The sequence below is a fragment of the Trematomus bernacchii genome, unplaced genomic scaffold (genome assembly GCF_902827165.1).
Source record: "Trematomus bernacchii unplaced genomic scaffold, fTreBer1.1, whole genome shotgun sequence".
NCBI lineage: Eukaryota > Metazoa > Chordata > Actinopteri > Perciformes > Nototheniidae > Trematomus > Trematomus bernacchii.
Window position 1 is genome coordinate 13,968,708 of NW_022988050.1, and position 24,916 is coordinate 13,993,623.

The 24,916-nt window shown below is 40.9% G+C and overlaps 1 protein-coding gene across 2 annotated transcripts in view; it reads right to left on the reverse strand.

Moving 5' to 3' along the window:
- myo1d (myosin 1D) overlaps positions 1 to 24,916 on the reverse strand; it is a 100,423-nt gene that overhangs the window by 8,366 nt on the left and 67,141 nt on the right. For both annotated transcript variants that reach the window (XR_004555053.1, XM_034119436.1), the window contains exon 21: positions 20,028 to 20,182. Coding sequence is in view for 1 of the 2 variants with exons in the window: in XM_034119436.1 (XP_033975327.1) it covers positions 20,028 to 20,182 (155 nt within the window). In the remaining variant the exon portion in view is untranslated. The remainder of the gene's footprint in view (positions 1 to 20,027; positions 20,183 to 24,916) is intronic.

Genomic DNA, 24,916 nt, shown 5'->3' on the forward strand with positions numbered 1-24,916 from the left:
TTTTGAATTAAATGTATTTTGTGATCCTTAAATGTGACAGCATAATATTTTACATTCCCCAGCTTAAAGGTTTTAGTTAAAATCTCTCAAACTGAAAACAAACATGCTCAGCGATGGCAGCTCAATAGTTCTTAATAGGTAAAAGCTTCACGTCAGGTCAGTTTCCTCGTAACTCCACTGTGATGGTGAGCAATAATTAGTTTAGCTCCCCCAGGTATTCTTTGGCCTTTTAGTACCAAGCAACATCGCGTTCTTGTTACATTTATAGAAAATCCCCAAATCCACCAGGACTGAAATCTTACAGATTGCCACTTGACTGTATACAGATTCTCAAAAGACACATAACACAAACAAGTATATAAGGCTTTCATCTGAGCAATCTTGTGATGGGATAAAATAATTGCCATGGTTTATTTACTTTTCAAATTCTAATGGAACTCATGGATCAAATAAAAATACATGAGACATATTGGGGTGTTTGTGATGTAATATATATTATATATACACTATTAATAGGTTAAAGCCATTCCTTTCCTAATAACTGTTACAGGATGTGTATTTTGTAAATTGTGTAACTTTTACATTTTTTTTTATTATATATATTTATTTATTATATCATAACTTTTTTTTTTTACTTTAATACTTTTTGATGCATGTAACATACAGTATGTAACATATGTAACATTAAGCTGTCTGTGGCTCTTTCTCTGCTGTAACAACGTAAATGTCCCCTCTGTGAGACTAATAAAGGTATTCTGATTCTGACACTACAAAGTGTGGCCACTTTACCCAACATCACTGTTCTGGCCAAGATTAACCTCCTGTGACCCATAGTTCCTTGCAATACCCTTGAGGAAAGCAGAAGATGCAGCGGACGGCAACATGTGAGCGGACCACTGGTAGTCTGTCCGCATGGCATCTGGAGGTGAACTCTCCCTTGTCCCAGAGGACAGAGAGTGAATGATGGTCAATAAGTGCTCCTTATGCAAGCTGCTCTGAGGAGTGCAGCGCAGACAGATGCTCTGCTTAAACAAAAGGACACACTTCCCACCTCTACACCTCTCTGTTTAAGAGATCTGTGGGAGATGAAGCACCACCGGAAATGTACAAAGCAGAGCCCTCCGCCTCTGGGGGCTCCACAGATGGTGGGGGCTACCTCGCACTGCAGAGCCATAATGGCCACACAGCAGGGGGGTTAAACAAGCGTGTGTACGTGTGTGTGTTGTAACCAGTGAGACAAACCTTACTCACTGATCAGCTGTGCGTTTAGCCTTTCAGAAGGACTCTCATGGCTGAATGGAGTACACATTAGGTAAATCAATATGCTGGAGCACAATGAGTCAAAAGAGAAAACAATGCCAGGCTGCCACAATTAGTTGCTCATTACTGAAGGGACTGCACTTACTGCTCAAGTGGCTGCGCCTCCTATTCTGTTTGTTAAAGGCAATCAATATGTCAATCAAAGGGTCATTTGTTTTCATCTGTTGACATTTTACTGCTTTTTTATTCAGTGGTAGGAAGGTTCGGATGTGAGTCACCATCAGGGACCTGCGTCTTCTGTGTTGGGAGGGTCTAGGTTTTGACGAGTTTAAATTGTTAAACTGTTTTATAAAAATAAGACAAATTCATGCTTTTACATTCTCCGATACAGCTGTGGTGAGATGTAGAGCTTTCAGAGCCAGTGCTAAGACCAACCAAAGTTACATTATCATGATAAATGTAACTATAGATCAGCTTTTTTCAGGCATTGTCAGTCAAAGTATTCACAGAGGGGTCTATCCTCAATCTCAAAACAAATAATAATCAACAAAACATTTCTTTGTATGCAATATTATTTCAACTGTTCAACTGTGTTGTTTGTACTTTTGAGCTATTGTCTCTTTTGATCATGATTTATAGCTTTTATATAAAGTTTTATTTCACCCAGAATCACAGTGAATCAGTTTGACTCTACTCTGCTACCAAACAGGTCTATGCATAAACTAAAATATTGTTTCTATTTCTCTACTACTTTCCTAAAGACAGAAAGGTAGCCTTTAAAGCCTTCCTAAATGTCCTTTAGACATTTATAAACTGTCCCTTTGAAGTCAATCTGTAATGGTGTCTGAAGTCCAGTGACAGGTTTTACTATTTGTTGGATCAAAGTATCTCTTTGTGAAAAGACGCCTTTGGTCAGTAGAGTTGATTTGACTAAGATCTGGGTGTTACATAAGGACGGATTAATGAATGGAAGGATATGGGGAGAAAGCAGGGAAGGAGGTGTAATGAATGAGTGGCGTGAAGGAGATTACAGTGTGGGTGTAAAGGAGATGAAGAGATGGGGAGTGGGGAGCAGACTACAAAAGCATGATGAAAAGACGTTAGGTGTGAAGATTAATAGCAGGTGGGAAATGAAGAAAGGAAGTAGGGACAGAAAACCAGGGGAGGGAGAAAGAGAAGAGAGATGGAGGAGGGAGTGTGCTGAGGCTAATCATAATTGGCCTGACAGCGGGAGATGGTGTGGTGCTGTTGCTGGGTGGAACATGTGTGTTGGGGGAGGGGGGGGGGGGGGGGGGGTTATGTGGTAAATGTAGAGGTCACTGAAGAGATGCAGTCTGATATCAAGGCTCCTATCAACCTCACTGTACAGCACTTAACTAAAGCTCTTATCTAAAGTGACAGTAAGATGGTAGATGACAGAGAGTGCATACATTATATACTGTACACACACTCAGCATGCGGGAAGATCCTATGGGAACGTAGATAAACCTACCCTGCTGTGAGGAGCATATTAAGTATAGCTCACAGCGTCAGATGGTCGATAATGTAGATTTTCCTATTTCTACCAGTTTATTCAACCTCTAATTTAAATACGTATATATACTTGGATAAATATTGTTCTGAAATAAGCCAATAAACTGTGTGTTAAAAAAAAATCAGGAGTAGCTAATAATACATACATCTTTTAGAAAATCCTAACATTCCTCACAAACTGTAATCAGATTTTTTTTTGCTTGAAAAGTGACAAAGAATTAGCACATTTGTATTAATTGTTTCAGCTCTTAGTACTTTCCCCCATGCAGGCACGTAACCAATACTATTTATTTCTCTGTGAATATGTTGACCAATTAAGAGACTAAATAACACCATCACAAATAGCTGCATCAATAAAAAAGTAATACATACCCTTTAATTTATATAGATATACAAAACCGTTCACTATATAGTCATTTTAAAACAGTCACGCAAAAATAAAATATAAAACAATTCAAAGTAATAGTTACAACAACAAGGAAAGCCTAATCTCTGACGTGAAAGCACAGGGCAGATTTGTGCTGAGCCTTTCATTCAATTTGCGCTCACAATCTGTTTGTAATTAGTGTCTGATTTACTAAGACGTAAACTAATTACACCATCAGCGTCTGGGACTGTTGCTTTAAAGCGTTGAGCATTTTTGAGGGAGAGGCTGAAAGGCAAAGTTCACAGATGGGATTTGTCTGAGATCAACAAGCTCAGGAAATCCTAATGATCCTGAAATGGAAATGCTCATTAAAAAAGTAAACGCCTTCCAAATATTTATAATAATGACAGAGGCTGCAATTAAACTTCAGAGGCAGAGAAGTGTCCATGCAAAACTGATCCTCGTAAAGAGTGTGAACTTTAGTAAACCCAGGGCCAGTTTTATCTCTTTCTATTAGAACGCATTTGAAATTAGGCTTAATAAAGGTCTCACAGAGGGCAGAATATGCCAATTTGTGAGAGCTAATTACAAGAGAGCACTTTTGTTCGTATGTATTATGAGATTGGGTGCATTATTGCGTTTCTGTAGGTTGTTATGATCTTCAGAAGAGTCAGCTGGAAAGATGATACTACTGAACTACTCGCAATTTCTTGGTAACACTTACAATTTATCTAAGAAAATAGCGTCAAATGCTCATTCTACATTTCTCAGAACCCAAGGTGATGTATTGAAGTTACCTAAACAACATTTAAAATTCATAGAGAAGCAGACAAGTTGAAATTCGAAATGACTTAAAGTGACCCTATTATGCTCATTTTCATATTTGTATTTTGTGCCTCTACTGAGACATGTGTACATAATGTTCAAAAAGCTCTTTATGTTTCTCAAACTGCCTGTGCTGCAGCACCTCTTTTCACCCTCTGTCTGAAACCAGAGCCCAGTCTGCTCTGATTGGTTAGCTGGCTGGCTCTGTTGTGATTGGTCAAATGCTTAGAGATGACCTGTCACTTAGGTGCTGTTAACACGAGAACGCAAACAGTTGTATCCGCTACTTTTCTCTTTCGTATAGCCCGTTCGTTCACACGAGGCCGTAACGGAAACGCGGAAACGGACCCCGCAAACGATAACGGGTCCCAAGGTGGATAGATCTGCAAACGGAACGCTCTGGGGGGCCAAACAGCTCCGTGTGTACGCCCTATACGATCATTTCCTGATAACGATGAAGCCATGAAGCCATAGCCCCACCTCTCCCCACCTCTGCTGCTCACTGCTGTAGCATGGTCAGTAGCTACTGCTAGTGCTACTGCTACTGACCATGCTACAGATGTTAGTGCAAAATCTACAGCTCCTCTACCACAACCATCAGCAACAAGTGGACATGGAGAATTACATGAACTACATGTTGCTAAATCCACCGCGGGGCATAAACAGAAGGGCAACCATAGTCGGGGGTCTTCTTCGCTGCTTTTGGTGTATTTTGTGGCGAAAGTACAGCCACTTACTACAGCGTCTCCAGCACTTTCGAGCGGTCTCGTGCGGAAGTGCAGCGCCACTTACAGGCCCGGCATAAGTACTACAGCGTCTCCAGCACTCCCGAGCGGTCTCGTGTGAACGGAAGACTTTTTTGATATCGTATTCGGTTCGTTTGCGTTTCGTATGCATTTGCGTGTAAATGGGGTCTTAGCCTATCACGTACAATGTGTTGGAGCGCTAGCCAATAGAAGCACAAGTGTTACATAGTGATGTCACTATGTCCCAGAGTGAAATTGCATTAGGATTAAAGGATGAATCAATACAAAATTGTCAATAGACTAATAAAGTAATAGTTTCAGTTAGTTTAAGCTTTATATTCCACCTGTCCACTAAGCATGTGTGGTTATGCTACACTTTAAAAACACAACTATTAGCATGGTTTACACACTTTACTGAGTGTGAGAGAAATTATTGTTGAGTAAGGCTGTTTGGCAGTGATTAGGGCTGGCTACTGAGGAAAATTAGGTCAGACCAAGTCACACATTCACACTGTTTCATTCATACAAAGCCTCTGACGCACTCTGCACGTTTTCACGCCTTTACATTTTTTATCTCTAGTGTTTGCTTACACATAAACACATCCTCACTGTCTCACACACACACTGGCCTGGCCCCTCTCCATCCATCCCTCCACCGGCCAGCCTCCCCCCCTCAGGCTGCAGCAGCGTGCCAGAGAGTGGAGCAGGACTCCCTGCTGGCCCACATAACAATGACACCGGCGCTTTTTCAGCTCCGGCTCGGAGCTGGAGCCTGAAAAGTACAGTTTTTTCCTGTTCACACCGCAGCGGCGCCGCCTCTTAGCTCCGGAATGCGGTTCACTTCCAGCTCCAAAAAATTGTCGGTCTAGAGGCAAGAGCTTCGGAGCTAGAGGCGGCGTCGCTTACGTCTCTCTTACATCGAGGCGTGCAGGAAACTAAACCCACCTCCCCTGAACATGGGTCGACTGAAGAGTCTCGTCATGCCTGCCTACAAGCAGTAGCGCTGAGCAAAGTGACTAGAAGGCAACCACACACTTATAAAAAAAAAAACACTTTATAAAGTCAGGCAACACTAACCAGGCTTCGTGTGATTCTGTTTATTTGTACCTTACTTTGACCATCCGTTCGCTGTTATTGGTCATTGTGGAGAGCAGGCAGACGTTTTGTTTAGGGATGTCCCGATCACCTTTTTTTGCTCCCGATCCGATTCCGATCATTTGATTTTGACAATCTGCCGATACAGATTTTTCCCGATCCGATCTTTATGCAATGCATTAAGAGAAAAAAAAGGTAACAGATAACGGCTGGTCATCCAATGCGATGAATTCAACCATCTTGGCTGTTATTTTTTTGGCCTTTTCACTGTTCTGGGGCAGTTTCTCTTTCCTTTTAAAAGTCTCTGAAAGTGTCGGTTGTTTCAGTGCCGTTACCTGAGTGGCCGCTGTGTACTCGTCGTGTTGTTGTTGGTGTTTGTATTAGATTGGTCGTGTTGAACGTAGCTCTGTTCTTTCCACCACGCGGAACCTCCGCCTTGCAAACATTGCATCTGGCTGTTACACTGCCTTCGCTTTCAATTTTATAATACTTCCAAACTCCTGACATTTTCTCTGTCCCGACTCCCGAGGCACCAGCTGAACGTAGCCTCTTGTTAGCTTACTGCTACTATTAGACACTGCGCCCACTCTGTTGCCAGTTTTGAGAGAAATAAGCAACCAGGTCTATGAAAACAAGCCCAAAAGAAGCAACACATACATGATGTGTAATTTTAAACCAAAACTAAGGCCTCAGGATTACTTTAAGACGTGAACATGGTCATTTTTGTTTTGTAACATTAAATAAAATAAAAATATTTTATAAGAAAAATTTAAAAAAAATCCCGATCCCCGATTTTTTTCTCCCGATTCCGATCTTTTCAAAATCACGTGATCGGCTCCGATCCCCGATCACGTGATCGGATCATCTCTAGTTTTGTTTGTTATTATAGCAGCTATCGGATGGAATCAATACATGGGCTGCACAGGTTGTCATGTCCGACTATCACAAGTAGAATCATAATGAAAAATACGCCGGTAAAATGTGCCTGTAGAAAACGGCTTAGCAAGTAGTCAGTTTAGCTTCGGTTGCTATGCTAACATCACCCATGTTATACCAGAGAAACTTTCATAACAGCGTTGTGATGCCAAACAGCGTCAATTCAGACTGACACACATTCACTTAAGGGGAACTGGGGATATGTATCAGCTGCTTGTGTGACAGTCAGACAGTGAATACTTTAGAGCCGTGTGAGCTAACCCGGAGCTAACGGGAGAATAAACTCCCGTGGAAGAGCAGCCAGCACTGCAGCGGTCGGTAAATGCCGCTGAAACACATTAATAAACAATGAACCACGGCACTCTGGAGAAAAGTATAAGGTTGGAGAAGTCGTTATTTAATTTAATCTGGCTTCGTATGATTAAAAGCAACACGATCATCGACCCGTTGTTGTTGTTGTTGTGAGCTCCGTTGGGGAGAAAATCAGTGATGTAAACTGTGACGTCATGACGCAGCAGCGGCAGCTCTGGGCGGTGTGAACAGAGCGGGAGCTGAAAAGGGAAACCGGAGCTGAACCAGAAAAGCTCTAGCTAGGAGCTAGAAAGGGAAAAGCGCTGGTGTGAAAGCCGCATGAGTGAGAGTCCCTTTCATGCATGTGAGAGAATTTGTGAACTTAAATTACAATTTGACTTTCCAAATTGGAAGTTATATAACAACAAAGCAGTTAGATTATCCTTTAAGACACTTTGGTGACTAAACAAAAGGCAGCACAAGTTTTACACAAAGAAGATAAATTACTTTTGCAGAGACAATACTTATTATTCTATACCAAAAATATACATAAAACAAAAGAAGCCAAGTCCTTAATGCTAAATCTAACAAACCTTTAAAGCTTTATTGAAAATGTAATGTAATGTATTTTGCTGGTAATAAATCTGCTCTGTTCCAGATAAAGTTGAAAATTACGCCACACTGATGTTATAGGTATTATACTATTTGTAGAATTCAATTCCATTGGTGGCTGTGTAAGATTGTTTTGACTTGTGTGATGCAAACGTATTCTTTAACATTTATCAAAAAGATTGATGTCATAATTTCAAAAATTCATATGTTTTCATCCATGGAAATATTCCACTTCTTTTATTGATGTTTAGTTCTTTGTGATCAAAACATTTGTTTTCTTTCTAGATTCCCACGCAAAGGGAGGCACGCAGAGACAAGTTATATTCATTAAAGAAAGTTGATTTAATCACAAAATAATACTTTATTTAAAATTGAAGGTTTTGTTTGAGGATAGTTCTTAAGGTTCTGATATCAAAATATGACATTTGAAGCTTTATTCAAAAACCTTAATTGAGGTTTTTAATGTGAAATAACTACAGACAATTTGGTTTTTAATGCTGTAAACACATTTCAGTCAATAACAAAAAGATAAGTATAGTCCTGTTTAGAGGACTGATATCTGGCTCTTTGTCTTTCTTTCTACAGTAAGCTTTAACAAAAGCTTGTTGCTGATTTTCCCTGACACACATTCCATCCTTCCTCTTCTGTTCTATCCCGTCTAATCTTCATATTCCTCTCACATTGTCTCTCTTCTACACTGTTAGCTTTTGTTCTTGTGTCTGCGGTCTGGGATGAGATGTGCCACTATTATCTCCAGCCAGCAGGGTGATTAATGGATCGCATTTGTATCAGACAAACATGGATCCAATGGTTGCCATGGGAACTGCATCCGCAGCACCCCAGAAAGGAGGGAGGCAGAGAGAGAGGGAGGGAGGAGGATGAGGAGAGGAGGAATGTATAAAGTGAAAAACAAGTGGGGGAGGGGGCTGCAGAGGGGAGGGTGATTAATGGAGAAAGAGGAAATAGAGAAGGAGGGATGGAGGGAAAGAGGAGAAGAGAGGAGCCCACTTCTATCAGTGGGAAACATTTGATTCAGCAGAAAAGGTGACCTTGGAGAGGAAGACAAAGGCAGCATGGCTTTCTCTTCTCCCTTTTGTATCCTCCTCTTATCCCACTGCTTTAAATGATGTTAGTGCCACCTCCAGCTATTACCAAAAAATACACTTTGACACATTTAATACATGTTTTTGTTATTAAATATTCACACCTCTCTGTGGTTAAAGTATTCAGCAACAGATGTTAACTTTTTGAAGAGAACAACGACATGAATAAATGAGCTTATTTTGATTAAAGGACCATACCAATGTTTTTTGAAGAAGATTGAAGAAGAAGAAGATTGAAGATTCAACTTATTGTCATTACGTAGTACAGGTACTATGTAACGATGATTTCTCTGCATTTAACCCATCCTAGTGTTAGGAGCAGGGGGCTGCCATTATGTACGGCGCCCGGGGAGCAGTGCCTTGCTCAGGGACACCTCGGTAGCACTTGGTCTTTCCGGGACTTGAACTGGTCACCTTCCAGTTGCCAAGCCAAGTCCCTATGGACTTCGCCACCACCGCCCCTGTTGAATACATGCTTATCACAATTTGCCACTAGAAACATGTTTTTTAAACCACATTTCCAGGTATCTACACTGTACCGATGCCAACACCTTTCAAAGAGGATTAGGTAACCACCAATCAATAAGTGACCAATCGACATTAAATACATTTTTGTCTGTGTCATGATGAGTTCCACAGTTGTCCCTGCCATCCTAAAATACAATTATTCCAATTTGTTTCACCCATCAAAGTAAACATATCTTAAATTAAAGGGGCCCTATTGTGTTTTTTTGTGTTTTCTTTTTCCTGTAGTGAGTTATATAGGTTTTTGTGCATGTAAATGGTCTGCAAAGGCTACAATCTAAAAGTTCCCTCCAGAGAGAGTTTGTCTCCCCCACACTAACCTGAAACGCCTCCATTAGACTAGTTTGTTTACTTCAGTAACAAACTGACATCACTATGTAACACTGTCGCTTCTATTGGCTAGTGCTCCAACCTATTGTACATGATTGTACTCTCAGGGGCGGGACATCTCTAAGCGGTTGACCAATCAGAGCAGACTGGAATCACACATTTGAGTTGTTGTGCTTTTTGTTGCATATTCATGGTATGACAGAAAGAACACCAAATCATCTCTATAACTTGTAATTATACCACACATACCAACCGATCATTCAGTCATCAGTTAAGCTAACACTGGTGCTTTAATAAATCTTTGGAAGGAGATGATGAAGACATACGCAGACAATGTGACTAAACATCCATATTTTTCAAACACTAACTGAAAGGAAGATAGTGAGCAGAGCACACTGACGCCAACATGTCTGCAGTGAGTCAACAGCTTACTACTGTGACTATGGAAGTAAATCACATTTGGCTGAAGAGTACTTTTTCTAAACACAACACCTTCTACATCTCGATGTCCTTCTCAATGTTTGCATGTTTTACAGTATTGTCCTTCCACTCTGATCTCACCTCCCCCCTCTTACAGTAGAACATTAGTCCTGACACACACACTCACTACTAACACTTTTTCCTCCAATTTTTTGATCCCCTGAAGCAGTGTGGCTTAGCGCTTCCCCAAATCCCTTCTGCAGTGTCAGGAGCAGACAGTGGGAGGCTAAACGCTCAGGTCTTAAGGGAAAGAGGGGCAGGAGGCAGCAACAGAATATAAGTGCATCACTCTGACAGATCAATGAAGGACTGTGTACCACGCACACTCCTGCTGACTCATACTGTAGGGGGGGTGAGGAGGGGGGGGCTGAAGGACAAGGAGAGAAGGAGTGAGTGGGAGGGAGGCAGGAAAGGACAAAAGGCGGTGATGGAGGTTAGCGAGAGTAAGAGAGAGAAAGTATGAATGGATGTAGCCATGCTTGAAGATGGATATGAGGTACATTAGAGGTTTCTCAATACTCTAATTTCCCCTCCTCGACTCCTCGGTCCTCCGGTAGTGACCCGGAAATGAATTTCAGCGCGCCATGTTGAAGGACATCTCATTTCTCTAAATGCACATCGAGGACCGAGCATCGAGCATCGAGGAGGCTCTCTGGAGGAGCTCTAACCGAGGAGACACTGATGGGTCCTCCACGGCTCCTCCGCGGATGCATTTCCGGGAACGGTGGAGGCGTTACGCACGGCCGGACTTATCTCAGCCAATGACAGCTCTGCATGCATCCCCTGGATATTATTTTAGTAACTGCTTTCATCGCGACGCTATGTTTCCAGTGAGAACAGCTGTGAGGTCCGTGCAGAAAGCAGAGCAGTGTGTAAAATATATATCACTCAGTATAACAGGCCTACACTACTCTCTGTATTTGTATGCTGTAGTTTAGTAGATATCTACAAACAAAGAGTCGATATTTTTCTAAGACCATTTAGTGCTTCACATAATAAAATACACAACGGCTGTAGTCTGATTATGCTTTAGGAGCTGTAGGTGTGTGTGGTACAGTGTGTAGGTGTGTGTGTGGTACAGTGTGTAGGTGTGTGTGTTGTATAGTGCGTTGATGCGGCGGACAGACGGGTCTCAGTTGGTTTGGTGTCCTATGCTTACTTTTAATACTTGTAAATACAACTTTTGGCCCGTAATTTCAATTCCCCATTTCAGCGACCAGAGAGAGGGGGGAGGGTCTCTGATTGTGTTACGTTATTATGAGAGTGCTCTCATACTTGTTTGATTCTGACATTGTATATATTTATATAAATATATGTGTGTGTATATGTCCGCATCTGTAGCCTGTTATTGTCTCATTATACCGCACTGTCAATGAATTAAAAGTAAATATATAAGTCGTCATGAACACATCTGTCCATCAGACAGAGGGCTGCTGTGCCTCCTGTCATCATTAATGGACGTCTCTTTAAAATGACCGCTCAGAGGAGAGGAGTTCTTATTTCTCTAACCGCCTGCTGCTTCCCCTCCTCTCTCCTCGGTTCCCCTCCTCAGTCCTCCGCTCGCATCTCCTGTGGGCGGCACTAAGTCTCGAGGATAGGAGTCGAGGAGGGGAAATTAGAGTATTGAGAAACCTCTATTGTGTGTCACGGAGACAGATGTGGACAGTTTACAAAGAGGAAGGAAGCTAAGGGGAGGATGTGCTCACTGAAGGCCTCAAGCACCAGGAGGGCAGAAAAAACAATCGATTAATGCAGCGGTCCACAAACTTGGGGTTGGCATGATGGACAAGGTCACAAAATGAATGTCAGGGGTTGCAAAATGATGACTTGTTTCCTCCAAGTGTTTCATGAGAAAAGCGCTCCTAGACCTTTTTTATTGTTTCTATGCCAACGATATTTCCACAACATATCATTGCTTTAGTGAGACAGACAAGCATCATCGCCCCCTTGGATTTGATCATCTGTTTGTGCTACTATATATTTGCTTGACAGTGTTTTTTCACTGTGTGCACCACCCAGAACATTCTTGCACTCACACTTTTTATGAATGAGCTTCTCCACTCAGTCTGACAGCCATAGAGTGAGGGAGGAGGACGATCAAATAAAAGTCACACACTCACCGCCTTCAGATAGTAGGGAAAAAGACGCTGGGCGGGCCGCTATTTCTCAAGACGGCCGGATGGGACAGAATGTTTTCATTGGAATCAATTGCTACACGCTCTAATCAACACAATTCTCAAAAAGGAGAAATGCTCCAAAGAATTATACGATTTACTTTTTTTAAATGGTAGTATCTGTCCATCAGTCCACCCTTTTATTCCAAACTGTAATACCTCAATACGTTTTAGATACATTTCCATAACATTTTAAAGAGGCATTCATATTGCCCTCAGGAAGAATTGTAAATATTTTGACAATCCCCTGACTTTTTATCTCAGGCAATTTTCAAAAAATAACTCTTTATGTACTATTAGCATGCTTACATGCAGGTGAGTATAGTAAACCTTACACCTTCTCCTACACCACTGTGCCTTTGTATAGCCTCACAGAGTGCTAACATGACTGGAGACTCACTTTTGTTTCCTCATAGTTTTACAACTCCAGGGCCACAAAGTATGGAGAGAAATCGCTTGTTGATTGTTACGGCTCACAACTTAGTCATTTGTTAATATTCTGTGAATATCCAATATTTTCTTTAAAAGGTAATGAAACCAAGAAAAAAGTCCATTGTATTTAACATATATTCGACATTGTTTAAAACTTTGTATGGAGCTTCTTGTGGTCCTTTGTTGTGTGTCCGTACTGTTATTGTTTATCTGAGCTCTGCTGCAGCCACATTCCCTCCAGTGGGACAACAGGGAACTGAGCGGACATCTTGACATCAAAATCAAAGCTGGGTCCTGACCCTCTGAATGCTTTTGGTAATGACTAAAATGTGACTATTAATGTGAAAAATCTGCAATTTCTGGCTTTTGCTTTTCTTTTTGATATATGAAAAGAAAAGGTTTATAACATTTCTCAAAACAAGGTGTTTAACTTAACGTCAAGTTTTATTTTGCCACAGTCAACATTTGTCAACCTTCAAAATGGTTGTTTTCTGACCATCAATTAATCAATTAACCAATTAAGCTTTAAAACCATCAATCTACTCGATGCACCAAAACACACACAGACGAAAGCACTCTTGTGTTAATATAATCCTGTCAATGACTACACACACACACACACACACACACACACACACACACACACACACACACACACACACACACACACACACACACACACACACACACACACACACACACACACACACACACACACACACACACACACACACACACACACACACACACACACACACACACACACACACACACACACACACACACACACACACACACACACACACACACACACACACACACACACACACACACACACACACACACACACACACACACACACACACACACACACACAGGGTTTTTCCTTTGTGGCTGTGGACACTGACAGCAGTGGTAGCAGTCGGAGGAGACTGACCTAAGCTGTTGCTACAGAAACATTCACAGTGCTTTTCAAAGAAACCAATTCCAGCTGCTTACACAACACAGACACTACAATGACCGGAAGACAGAGCAGATTATAAAAGGGCAGGGATTTACACGTGTTGGTCATGGGGCAAATGTTTCATTTTGTCCTGACTGACACAAAGAGAGAACAGGAGAGAGAAAATATACTGTAATAACAAGATATAAAACACCTCACATCTCTTTGACCTGTCAAAACATCCCACTTTTCCTCAGAACCAAGAACATTTCTGCGTCAGAGTGATGTTTTGTTACATTTGATGGAGCGTACCACCTGAGAGCGTCGAGGATGAGGATGAATAATTCAACACTAAGCTATTTTTGCATTCAGATCTCAGTGGGGTAGGTGTGAAGCAGAGTTGAAGTATGTGATAGAGAAATAAGCAATAAGAAATAGAATGATGAATAAATGAAATGCTTTCGTAAAGATGCAAGACATTTGAAGATGTTGTGTATTACACCTCAGTGTGACACTTTTCAACTGTTTCCACAGTCAACTCTGCTACCGGAGTAGATGGCGCAGCAGTTGTTGTGGAGAAATGTACTTTTCCTGTCTGCCCTCAGGTTTAAACTGTTCACGCTCTCACAGTGTGGGGAGAGCATATCTGGCATTGGAAGGTAGCATACTTTCTGTATGTGCTTTTTTGAAAAGTGTACATAAATACATGTTTACTTGCTAAGCACTAGAGAGTATAACCAGTATGTATAAAGGCATTATTTTAAACTCACAAAGGGATGAAAGTGTCTCTTCAAACAAACGCTGCCCTAATAAATTGTAAGACATTTCAAGAAAATGTATTAACTTTAAGTATAATATTAATATTAAAAAATGTGATTGGTCCAAAGAAACAATTTAGTGAAGCAGGCTGATAACTGGAATTCAAACAACTACAGAACATATTTTACAGCAATTACATTTGACTACATGTCTGTTTCAGTATTTTTGGACTCTCCCTTGCAAAAAAGGTCTTTGTACAACAGCAAATCTTTAGTTAAATAAAAGTCAGTATAATAACACTCACCATTCTGCTGCTCTGAGTTTCTGAACAGAAATAATGTTTTTCATTCATCAATTAATTCAAATCATTCATACTTTGCCCTTTTTTGAATTGTGTTAAGCTGGTGTCCATGACATCCCTTGCTGCACATATTTGAGGGTAGTTTTGAATGTTAACAATTATGCAGTAAGTGTTGTCATTGACATTAGCTTAACCGTGATTATAAAAGGGAAAGGTAAAAGTGATAAGTATATAAATAATGAAAGCAGAAAAACAGAAACTCTGACCTCAGTCTGTTGTTGTACTGATGGAATTCGTGCCGTCGAAATTGAGATGATCCTACATTTAAATGACAACATGTCGGGAGGGACAAGTTTGATAAACAGCACAAAGTATCAACAGCTAATTCAAATACCAACATATTAGAAACCAGAGAGACCTTCCCTATTTTAACCTAATACATCTACTAATAATATGGGGGTGAAATATACATAGTTCACATTTAAAATCTTTCTCTTTATTTGTTCATTTTTATTATGGTGCTGCTTATTATATATATATATTTTTTTTACCATGGATTTTTTACCTTTTTTGATTTTTATTTGTATCAACGAGTGCTTGCCTATTCAAATAATAATGTACCCTTTTTATTTAACCTTTTATCTGCACTGTTCCTTTTGCTGAGACAATGTACATTTCAACATTCTCGATCAAATAAAGGATTTCTGATCTGATTCAGGGTTAAGAATAAATGCTTGTCTAATATAGTATATATGAATATATATCAAATATACTTTCAACAGGCATGAAAACTTGTGAAACGTATAGTAAGGTCTTTCGGATCCCCTGAATGTCTCATTGATTTTGAGTGTGTGTGACAGATGCAGAGTGTCTGCTCTGCTATCCTGGCAGCGGACGGTGGGAATGCTGCAGTCGCTGCAGCGTGGGCCGCATGTCCACGCACGCACGCACGCACGCACGCACGCACGCACGCACGCACGCACGCACGCACGCACGCACGCACGCACGCACGCACGCACGCACGCACGCACGCACGCACGCACGCACGCACGCACGCACGCACGCACGCACGCACGCACGCACACACACACACACACACACACACACACACACACACACACACACACACACACACACACACACACACACACACACACACACACACACACACACACACACACACACACACACACACACACACACACACACACACACCACACACACACACACACACACACACACACACACACACACACACACACACACACACACACACACACACACACACACACACACACACACACACACACACACACACACACACACACACACACACACACACACACACACACACAAGTCAGAGAGAGAGAGAGAGGGTAGCTCTGTCTCATCTAAATATAGGACCACAGCAGCACAGCCTTAAATATTTCATTGCCTCCTCTCCTCTCCAGAAATGAAGAAGGGGGAGCCAGGAGAGAAGAAGGGGAAGATTGGGAGAGAGTGGAGAGGGGGGGCTGCGAGGGGTTCTTGAGACTGAGATCAGTACAAAAGGGATGTAGTCTAAAATAGGAAAAAGGCACGAAGAAGAGAGAGGGGAGAAGGAAGGATGGAGTGTGGAGGAGGGAGGCTGAAGGCATGGGAATCTAATCCCCCCCCCACTCTTTTATGCAAAATAAGAAGAAGTATTTCTGGATTTCTTCAGACAACTGAAGCGTCATGGTCCATAAGGAGGTTATCTTCTTATGTATGTGTCGCCAAAATCTATGAATCACTACAGAATGAGGCAACTTGTTGAGGTATTGATAAGTTACTGCTTTCTAACAGCCTGGTCTAACTCTCAAAATTCAGAATAACATTAAAAAAACAAACAGATTAATGCCATACGGATTTAGAAACTGTCAAAAACAAATCCAGCCTCACAGAAATGTGAGGTTTCTGCACAAAGCTAAGGGTTTATTCCCAGCAGCGGTGTCACTCTGCGTTGGCCTCGCTGTCACTTTGAGGAGGATAACGTGTTGCTTTGTTGCTGCTGTAAGCTGCCCTTCTCCCTGCTCGCCATTGTGCATATTCTGCACTCTGCAGCATGCTGAAGGGGAGATAAAGGTTAAAGCCTCATCTGCAGGGAGCTGCAGCGGCGCGGACGCTGCACGCACACGATGCACAAACACAGTTGCATGAGTGCAGAGAGCCCTGCAGGAATTCCTCCCAATGCACACACACATTCACCAATCAGGATAACACACACATTTTTGCTCATGTGCTCTTTGTTCTGTCGGTGTTGTGGAGTGATGGATGAGTCGGCATGCGGAGCACATGGAGGGTCATTACAGGGGGCCTTTCAAAGCCAGACACCTACAGAGAAAATGGGCTCCACAATGGAACAAGATAGCATCACAGACTGGCAAAGATGGAGCAGAGGCACAACTCCCCTACACACAGGTGAAGCAGCACGCGCATACACACATCTGTCTGCATGCACACACCCCGTCTGTCTCTCTCACATAATTATACACACAAAGAGAGGTAAAGACGAACACGTGAATCAATACATGTGCCAGACTATCGTGGAGAAGTCAATTTAATAATCAGTGAAAAGCTTCATCAAAACAGCAATCACAGCAGATGTATAGTCATCAAAATATCTGAAAGGACTACAATGTGTTTTACTCTTTGATTTTGTTTTGGTATAATTAAACTCTTATTTTGCATTTCGAGTTTTGTTGTTGACATTTTCTTTTTAAAGGGATGTTTAGAAATGGGTGCTGTTCTATAGGAGCCAGAAATCTATATTTTGGTAGAGATGGGTAGTATCTCTCAACAACTATGAGATGGATTACAATGAAATGTTTCATGCTCCCCAGAGGATGAATTGACTTTAGTGGTCCCCTGTCTTTGCTTCTAACGTTACCATGAAGGTGACATTATCAGTTTAAACAACTATTGGATGAATTGTCACAAACTGTTATATATATTGATGATCCCCTAAGGGTACATTCTACCACTGTGGTTCCTGACTTTTCATCCAGCACAACAATTTGATCAAAATTGTATTTAAATACCAAAAACCAAATTCACCTTTCTGTTTAGTAATAATTAGCACACATTTAGCACGATAGATAGTACTAGGTACTAAGATGGTGAGCATGCAACATCAGCATGTTAGCATGCTAATGTGTGAAGTACAGCCTCTGTTAATACAACTGTATTCTAGAAAGAACAACAATCCACATTAGAAGTAATTGCAATTGGCTATAAAAACTATAATGTCCAAAACAAAACATTTGTTGCGTCATTTTTTCAAAAGATTAGAGAGAAATGATTTAGCCACTTCAACACACCATAACTTTACACCATCTAGTAATTGAATCCCACAAGCAGTGATGGAAATAGCCTCTTTGCCCCAACTTACTGTCTTTACTTTCAAATGACTATTTCAAATGAACAACGCTTTCCCTGTCACCCCTGGTAATCAGAGCATCTATCAGTCATTAGAGGAACTTCCGCTTTAGCATTGACTTTGGTATTCAACTATGGTGATTCCTGCTTGGTGCAAACACATTTTGCACCAACTAATACACTAGACAGACCTAAATCAAATCTTGTATTGCTCACAGAACAAACCAAGAGGGCAATGAGGAGAAATCCCAACAACATGGAGCTATTTTAGCAGTAGAGATTGATTTAATCACCAATACATTCCAATGATTAAAACAAAGTGCTCTGGGCTAAACTAGGGACAAAAGGTTGGACTTGCAGATGTTCTCTATGCAGTAAATGGAAACAAACATCTAGACTTGTCTGACCTCCACACAGGACATGTCTGCCAACAAACATGACCCTGAAGGACTGATGCAGTTCTCTACAATACATCAGCCAGCCCCATAGCTTTGAAATGCCTCCTGATGTGAGGGTTTTCTAACATTTCAGCAGCATTTCCGTTTCCCTCCATTTCTGTGTGTGTACATCAATGTAAACTAAGGTGACAGTGTCAACCTCTCCTGGGATTAAATTACAGGATGAAAGTGGGAATGAATTCAATGTATTTTATTCAGAAATGTTTTGCTGGAGCTTGAAATAAGAAGCAGCTCAAGGAGTAAAGAGTGCCGGCTGATGTGATACTTAACCATGTGTAAGCAGCTTGTAATGACAGGGATAGAGTGCTTGTTAACATTGGCTGAAGATTGTAATACTACACAATTAATAACACGTGACAGCTACTCATTTTATAACATAAACAAAAGCTTAAACTTTTACTTGACGAGTGGTTCATTTAGTAAAATGTAGGGAAAAGAGTGAAGTGAGGACCACAAGTCTGGTGTTAAAGGAAGATGGTGCTTGATTTCTTTCTGATGTAAGTGGTGATGACAAGTAGATTTGCTGCAGTAAGAAAGACCTCATGTGAACCGAGCTAAAATTCAATAAACACAGGAGGAGATACTGAGATGGTACCTCGTGTTCACGATGCAATACTTTTTTCACACACCTAATGTTCATTTGAATGAAGTGAACCTCAGTGAATAGACCGTAAGAGAAGGTGCCTGTACGATGAAAAGATTGAATCTATATTTATGATTTTCTCTGCTGAAGAGGTAGAGAACATAATGAACATTAGTCTTCACAATGTCCTGTCCTTAAGAGACTCTCAAGCTTAGTTTAAATGTTGGAAATCAAGTGAGGACATCTGTGACGTGCACTACATCTGACTCATAATCCTGCTGCAAAAGGCGAGATAATGGAGATGCGTGATGTTAGAATTATAGAGAAGGTTCGCGGACATACCACTTCACGTCAAACATCTCTAAATAATTCTGGAGAGCTAAATAACATATTGTTTATTATAGCAATGTAGTTTGAAGTGCCCTAATAGCGATGTAGAAAAGAAAGAAAAGAAAATCATTCAGTCAATTAGCGATATACTGTATAATGTAATATGTAATATATGTAATATGCTGCTGCAACGCAAACATTTCCCAAATTGGGATCAATAAAGTACTATCTTATCTTATCTTAATCCTAGCGCTGTTGCCTTCAGAAATAAGTAATTGTCATTTTAGACTACCTTTGATCTGCAATACTGCTGGAGGCTGAACTAAATACAGCGCATTGGTTTAAGTTGAGAAATAAAATGATTACTAAGTCAAAGTGGTTATCTGAGCAAAACTAGAAAAACAAAAGGTTGTGTTAACCTCAACTTGAACCAGCTATTTAAGACCTTGAGCATCATTTCAGCAGTTACGAATATCAAGCTACCTCTCGATAAACTACCGATGTAGCTCCTTTAACCGCTTGTTGCCCTTTGCTGCCCCAGCACGTACCTCTTGAAGTGGCTAAGTAGGGTGCCAACCAGCTCCCCGATGCGGCTCTCATTGGCGGGCACCATGCCCTGCAGGCACACCACCAGGTCCCTGCTGTCCTTAGTGTGGAACACCACCAGCTGGTCCTTCCCCGGGGACACGCTCACCCCGGTCACCTGGGACAAAGAGAGGCAGAGGACACACAATTAAACACAGATAAACATGTACATACTGTACAGAGGAACACAAACATGTGAAAAGGCAGCAATGTGTGTCGAGAAATAGATCACATAACCATCTGTACTATACACACAAATGAAGAGCATATACAGACGCAGATGCATATCAGGGAATTCAAGTTGGTGCACCCCAGAGGACGTGAATTCACTGGGGAGGAAGAACCAGGCTATAATTCATCACATTTAACCTCTACTGGAACTAAAGGGAGAACCTGAACTTCAGTATTCAGCACATCTCGTTTTAGTATGAGAAGAAAAACCTTCATGACGAAAAGGTACTGATGGTCATCCAAACAGTGTGGTTATGCTAAACTTGATGGATATTGTTTATTAATTCTTACATTTTCCATAAAGGCTTTTAAGCTAAAGTTAATTAATGTAAACTGTGGTTTCCCGTTTTACAATAGGCTTAATTTTCCATATTAAATATAGCCAAATATTTAGTTTGTTTTATAATGGATACAGATACATTTCGACTTAAAATAGGCAAGTACAAGTTAGTAAGACTTTACAGTTTGATATCAACAGTAAATATTGATTTGTACATATTTATGTCCATTATTTATAAGTTCATGTTGTTTTAGTACATCCTTTAAAAAAAGGACCATTGCGTACCTCGTTTTAAAGTCATTTAGATATATTTAGATATAAGATTGGTTGACAGCACTGGGCAATTCACAATAAGGGGCGTTAAAATCACAAACAAAACAACATAGATCTCATACAGTGGGCCTTTTAAAACCCACCCACAATATTCAAATCTAACAATAAATTGTAACTTAACTTAACGTATCATGGATTACCTACTTAAGGATGCATTTGTTTCTAATTTGCATGCTACATTAAGTCTCGGTATACCGTTTTGTGTTAAGAGCTTTTGAAGCTCTTGTAAAAACTGTACCGAAGCAAAGACTGCTGAGGTGTTCTCAGTATCTGGTGTCTGTCGGTGTCTCCCACTCAAGGCTTAAATCAGCACTTGCAGTAAAGATTTATTGATCAGAATCCCAAAGGTCCAATCGAATTTTCCTACTCAGACCCCCAAATGACGTAGGAATGGAAAGCAGCCGGGCTCAGAGGGGAATCCCAGTTTTGCGGTTGGGTTGTTTAGCTTTACAGGTCTTCAAAGTAGACACAACAGGAAGAAACCAATATCCTCATAGGTAAACGCATCTCACGAGAAAGTGGAGCTCATTAAACCCTCATTCCTTTCTCTGTTATACTATTATCTCACTTCCTTTTTCCCTAGCTTTCCTCCATGTCTTTTATCATCCCCTGCCTTAGATTTCCAGCCATTTATTTCTCTCTTAATTTGTCTTTCTAAGCTAAGGCATGTTGAGGAAACAGCCGCAGGGCAGCCAGTCAGGTGCATTAATATCCACTCAGCAGACTGCAAAGCTGAGAGAAATTCCTCCATCAGGGGAGGACAGGATGCTTCCTGCGGCTAAACAACAAGCTAGCTGATTTAGCTCCGACGTGAAGCATGTGACTTCGGAAACAAACACTTCACGCAATCATCATGAATTAAAGCCTAAAGCCATGCCTCTCTGTCTAGCAATCCACCCGCAGTTAATTACATGGAGCCGATTACATTTACATTTATATTAAAGGCTTAATTGATTGGAACCACAGTCAGCGTTAATTAGTTGGGTAATGATACATTCAGATGCGTTTCCTTGTCTAATTTTTGGTCTTGTTTCACCAAATCAGTTTTACTCTGAGTATGAGACGTGTTAGAGGCATTTATCTGCCAGGCCATCTGCTCAAGCGTCTATCCGAGCCACAATTTGAGAAAACTTCAGAAAGATACATTTCATTACTGCAGCCCACCTTATTAGGGGTAATTTGTGTTGATAACTAAAGACTCCTACACTGAGGTAATAGGGATCTTGCAGCCCTATTGCATGCAACTCTGAGCAACATGGGTAAAAGGACATCTTGGTGCCAATCTGTGTTTTTCGATACTATATCAAATTTGAGGCCTTTTTTCGGTGGAACATTTTACTGTAAAATTGTTTTGCTTTTCTTTGCCTCCTGTTAAACATAATATCTTTGGGTTATTTGCTGTTGGGCGGGCAAAAAAGCTAATTGTGTACATCACATTAGAATTTAGTACATTACTACTGCAGTGATGGGATGTGACAGTTTATAGACCACAGGGTTTACCTAGAAGACATTGGCTTGGTTAGGGGCAGCTTCACGTTTTGAAATGACGTGACGCATCAAAGATCACAGATTGGGATTACCGCCAACAGATTTGAAATGTTTTAATATAGTTTATAAAGGGCTTTTAGAGATATTACTAGATATCAGGAAAGAAGCCTTACAATGTAAGAATACAATATTATTTTCCAAAGCTCAATGATTTGATTTGTTTATTCTTTGGATGAGTACGAGTAGATTAGATTTGGATCATTGTCCTTTAGGAAATTCATGTTTTGATCTTTTATCTCTCCTTTTTAATAAATGTTTGAATGGATATGTTTAGCCTGTTATGTGTTTCAGTAGTCTCTTATCTTTCAAGGTCTACATGATGGAAAGGAGGTTGTATGACTCAGGTTGTATGGTTCATTTACTTTACGTCATCCGTGATCCGTATACTCCAACAGTATGTTAGCAACCTATTACTTTAGTGCACTTTATTTAGTTTAAAAACATTTGGGGAGAGTTTTCCTTCCTTAAATCACGGCTCTTAAGACAAAAAGTGTCATATGCTCTAAAGTTGTAAAGCAACATGTTTTCTGATTTCTACAAGTCTTTTACACTTCTAAATATTTATGAAAAATCTGGAAATACTATGCATATCCTATCCTAGCTCTTTCTTTGAATCACACTGAATGGCTAACTTGTCCCTATTACAAAGGGACAAGTTAGTGTTACACAGGAGGACTTCACTAAATAGTTTGCTAATGTCTCGTTTGCATTCATAAATGTCATGTTCCCAAACAGCAACACCTGAGGGTGTGTTTTGGTGAAAGCACTTATGAGCAAATTGAGTTGTCAATGTGCGGACTGGACCACAATGTTTTAGTGAAGTGCTCTGAAGACATCATTTAAACGGCAGGTTCTCCCAGTGCATACTTACTATGGGGAGAGCTTATTGGTTATATAACACATCCCAACAGTACTGTAAAGATAAAAGGGGAGAAAAGCAGCAGGTACAAAGGGTGGGGTCATTAAATTAAAATAAGAAAATAAGCTTCAGTGTCTGTAGCTATTCATTTTGTAAGGCTATGAGGGCATCAGCAAGGGATGTTTACGAGGCAACTGCAGAGCTGCAGCAATCGATTACTCTTGAAACTAATTTGACACAAAAAGGGCCACTAAAATATGAATATGTCCAGCATTTTGATGTTTTAATTTCATATTAAATTAAATATATTTAGCTGTAGGACGGACAAAACGACATTTAAAGACATTACTTGAGCCCTTGAGAAACTGGGATGAACATGTTAATGACCAAAGTGATTAAAAAAGGACCTATTATGCTTTTAGGGGTTTCCCCTTTCCTGTAGTGTGTTATATAGGTTGTTGTGCCTTTTTAAAGCATGGAAACATGTCACAGTAGAGGCACAAAATACAAATACAAACCTGAAAATGAGCATAATTGAGCCCTTTAATCTATTAATCGAGACATATAATCTGCACATTGATCGATAATGAAGACATTTTTGTTGCAGCCCTAGAAATATTGTCCCCCCTGCCTCTGTATGAATTTATTAACAGGATTATGCCTCACCATGTTATCTCTGTGATCTTGTGTCAAATGTTTTGCATTATTTGACTGTATATTACAGACAACAGACACCTACATTTCTGTAGCATATGCCTAAGAATTACATGTCATGGCTGCATCAGAAATATTGTCTTTATAAACAAAGTCTATACAACCACATTGCAGCCGTGGGGTTTGTAGGTGCTGAAAAACCAGGCTGAAGTGAAAGGGATCAACGGATGAAGGAAAAAAAACAGCCTACGAGGCGAGAAAGAGTGCGAGGAAATGGAGAGCCGCAGGGATCACAAACAGGGAAACAGGGGAGGAAAAGAGCGCACATGCAGGAGAGCGATTTGTGCACATGCCTGAACAACACCAGACATCAGCTGATCTGCCCTGCCGCTCGGTATCCATGACAACGCTGTCTCCTGGGAAGTCGGCATGACAACCGCGGGAGGAGAGAAGTGGAGAAGAGAGAGGGGAGAGGGGAGAGGGGAGAGGGGAAAGACAGCACTAGATAGGGAGAGGGGTGAGGTGGGGGTGGGTGGGTGTAGGAAAAGAATAGGAAGTGAAAGATGGTGGGATGAGTCACTGATGCAGAATGGATTTTTCACCATTTCTTCACCAGAATTTGTTTAATGATCTCACTTTTGCTGCACAGGGATTAATTCGCTTTTAAGTCATTTGGTAGACAGTAGTTGGCCCTTCAGTGTAACCATCTATCAGCTGTTATGCTGCCCTGCGGGAGGAGCAGTAAATAACAGGGCAGGCAGAGGGGATGCAGCGGTGTTAGCTTATCAATGCTAATCAACAACGAGCTAACTGCTTTCCCCTCCGTTTGACCTTCTCAGATCGATAGCTCCGCGTCACGCTGCCGTGGGTCTCAGGCTACTATGCATCTCTATCTCGCCCTTCTCACCCCCATTTCTCTCTTTACACTTCTTCTCACCTGCCTTAAC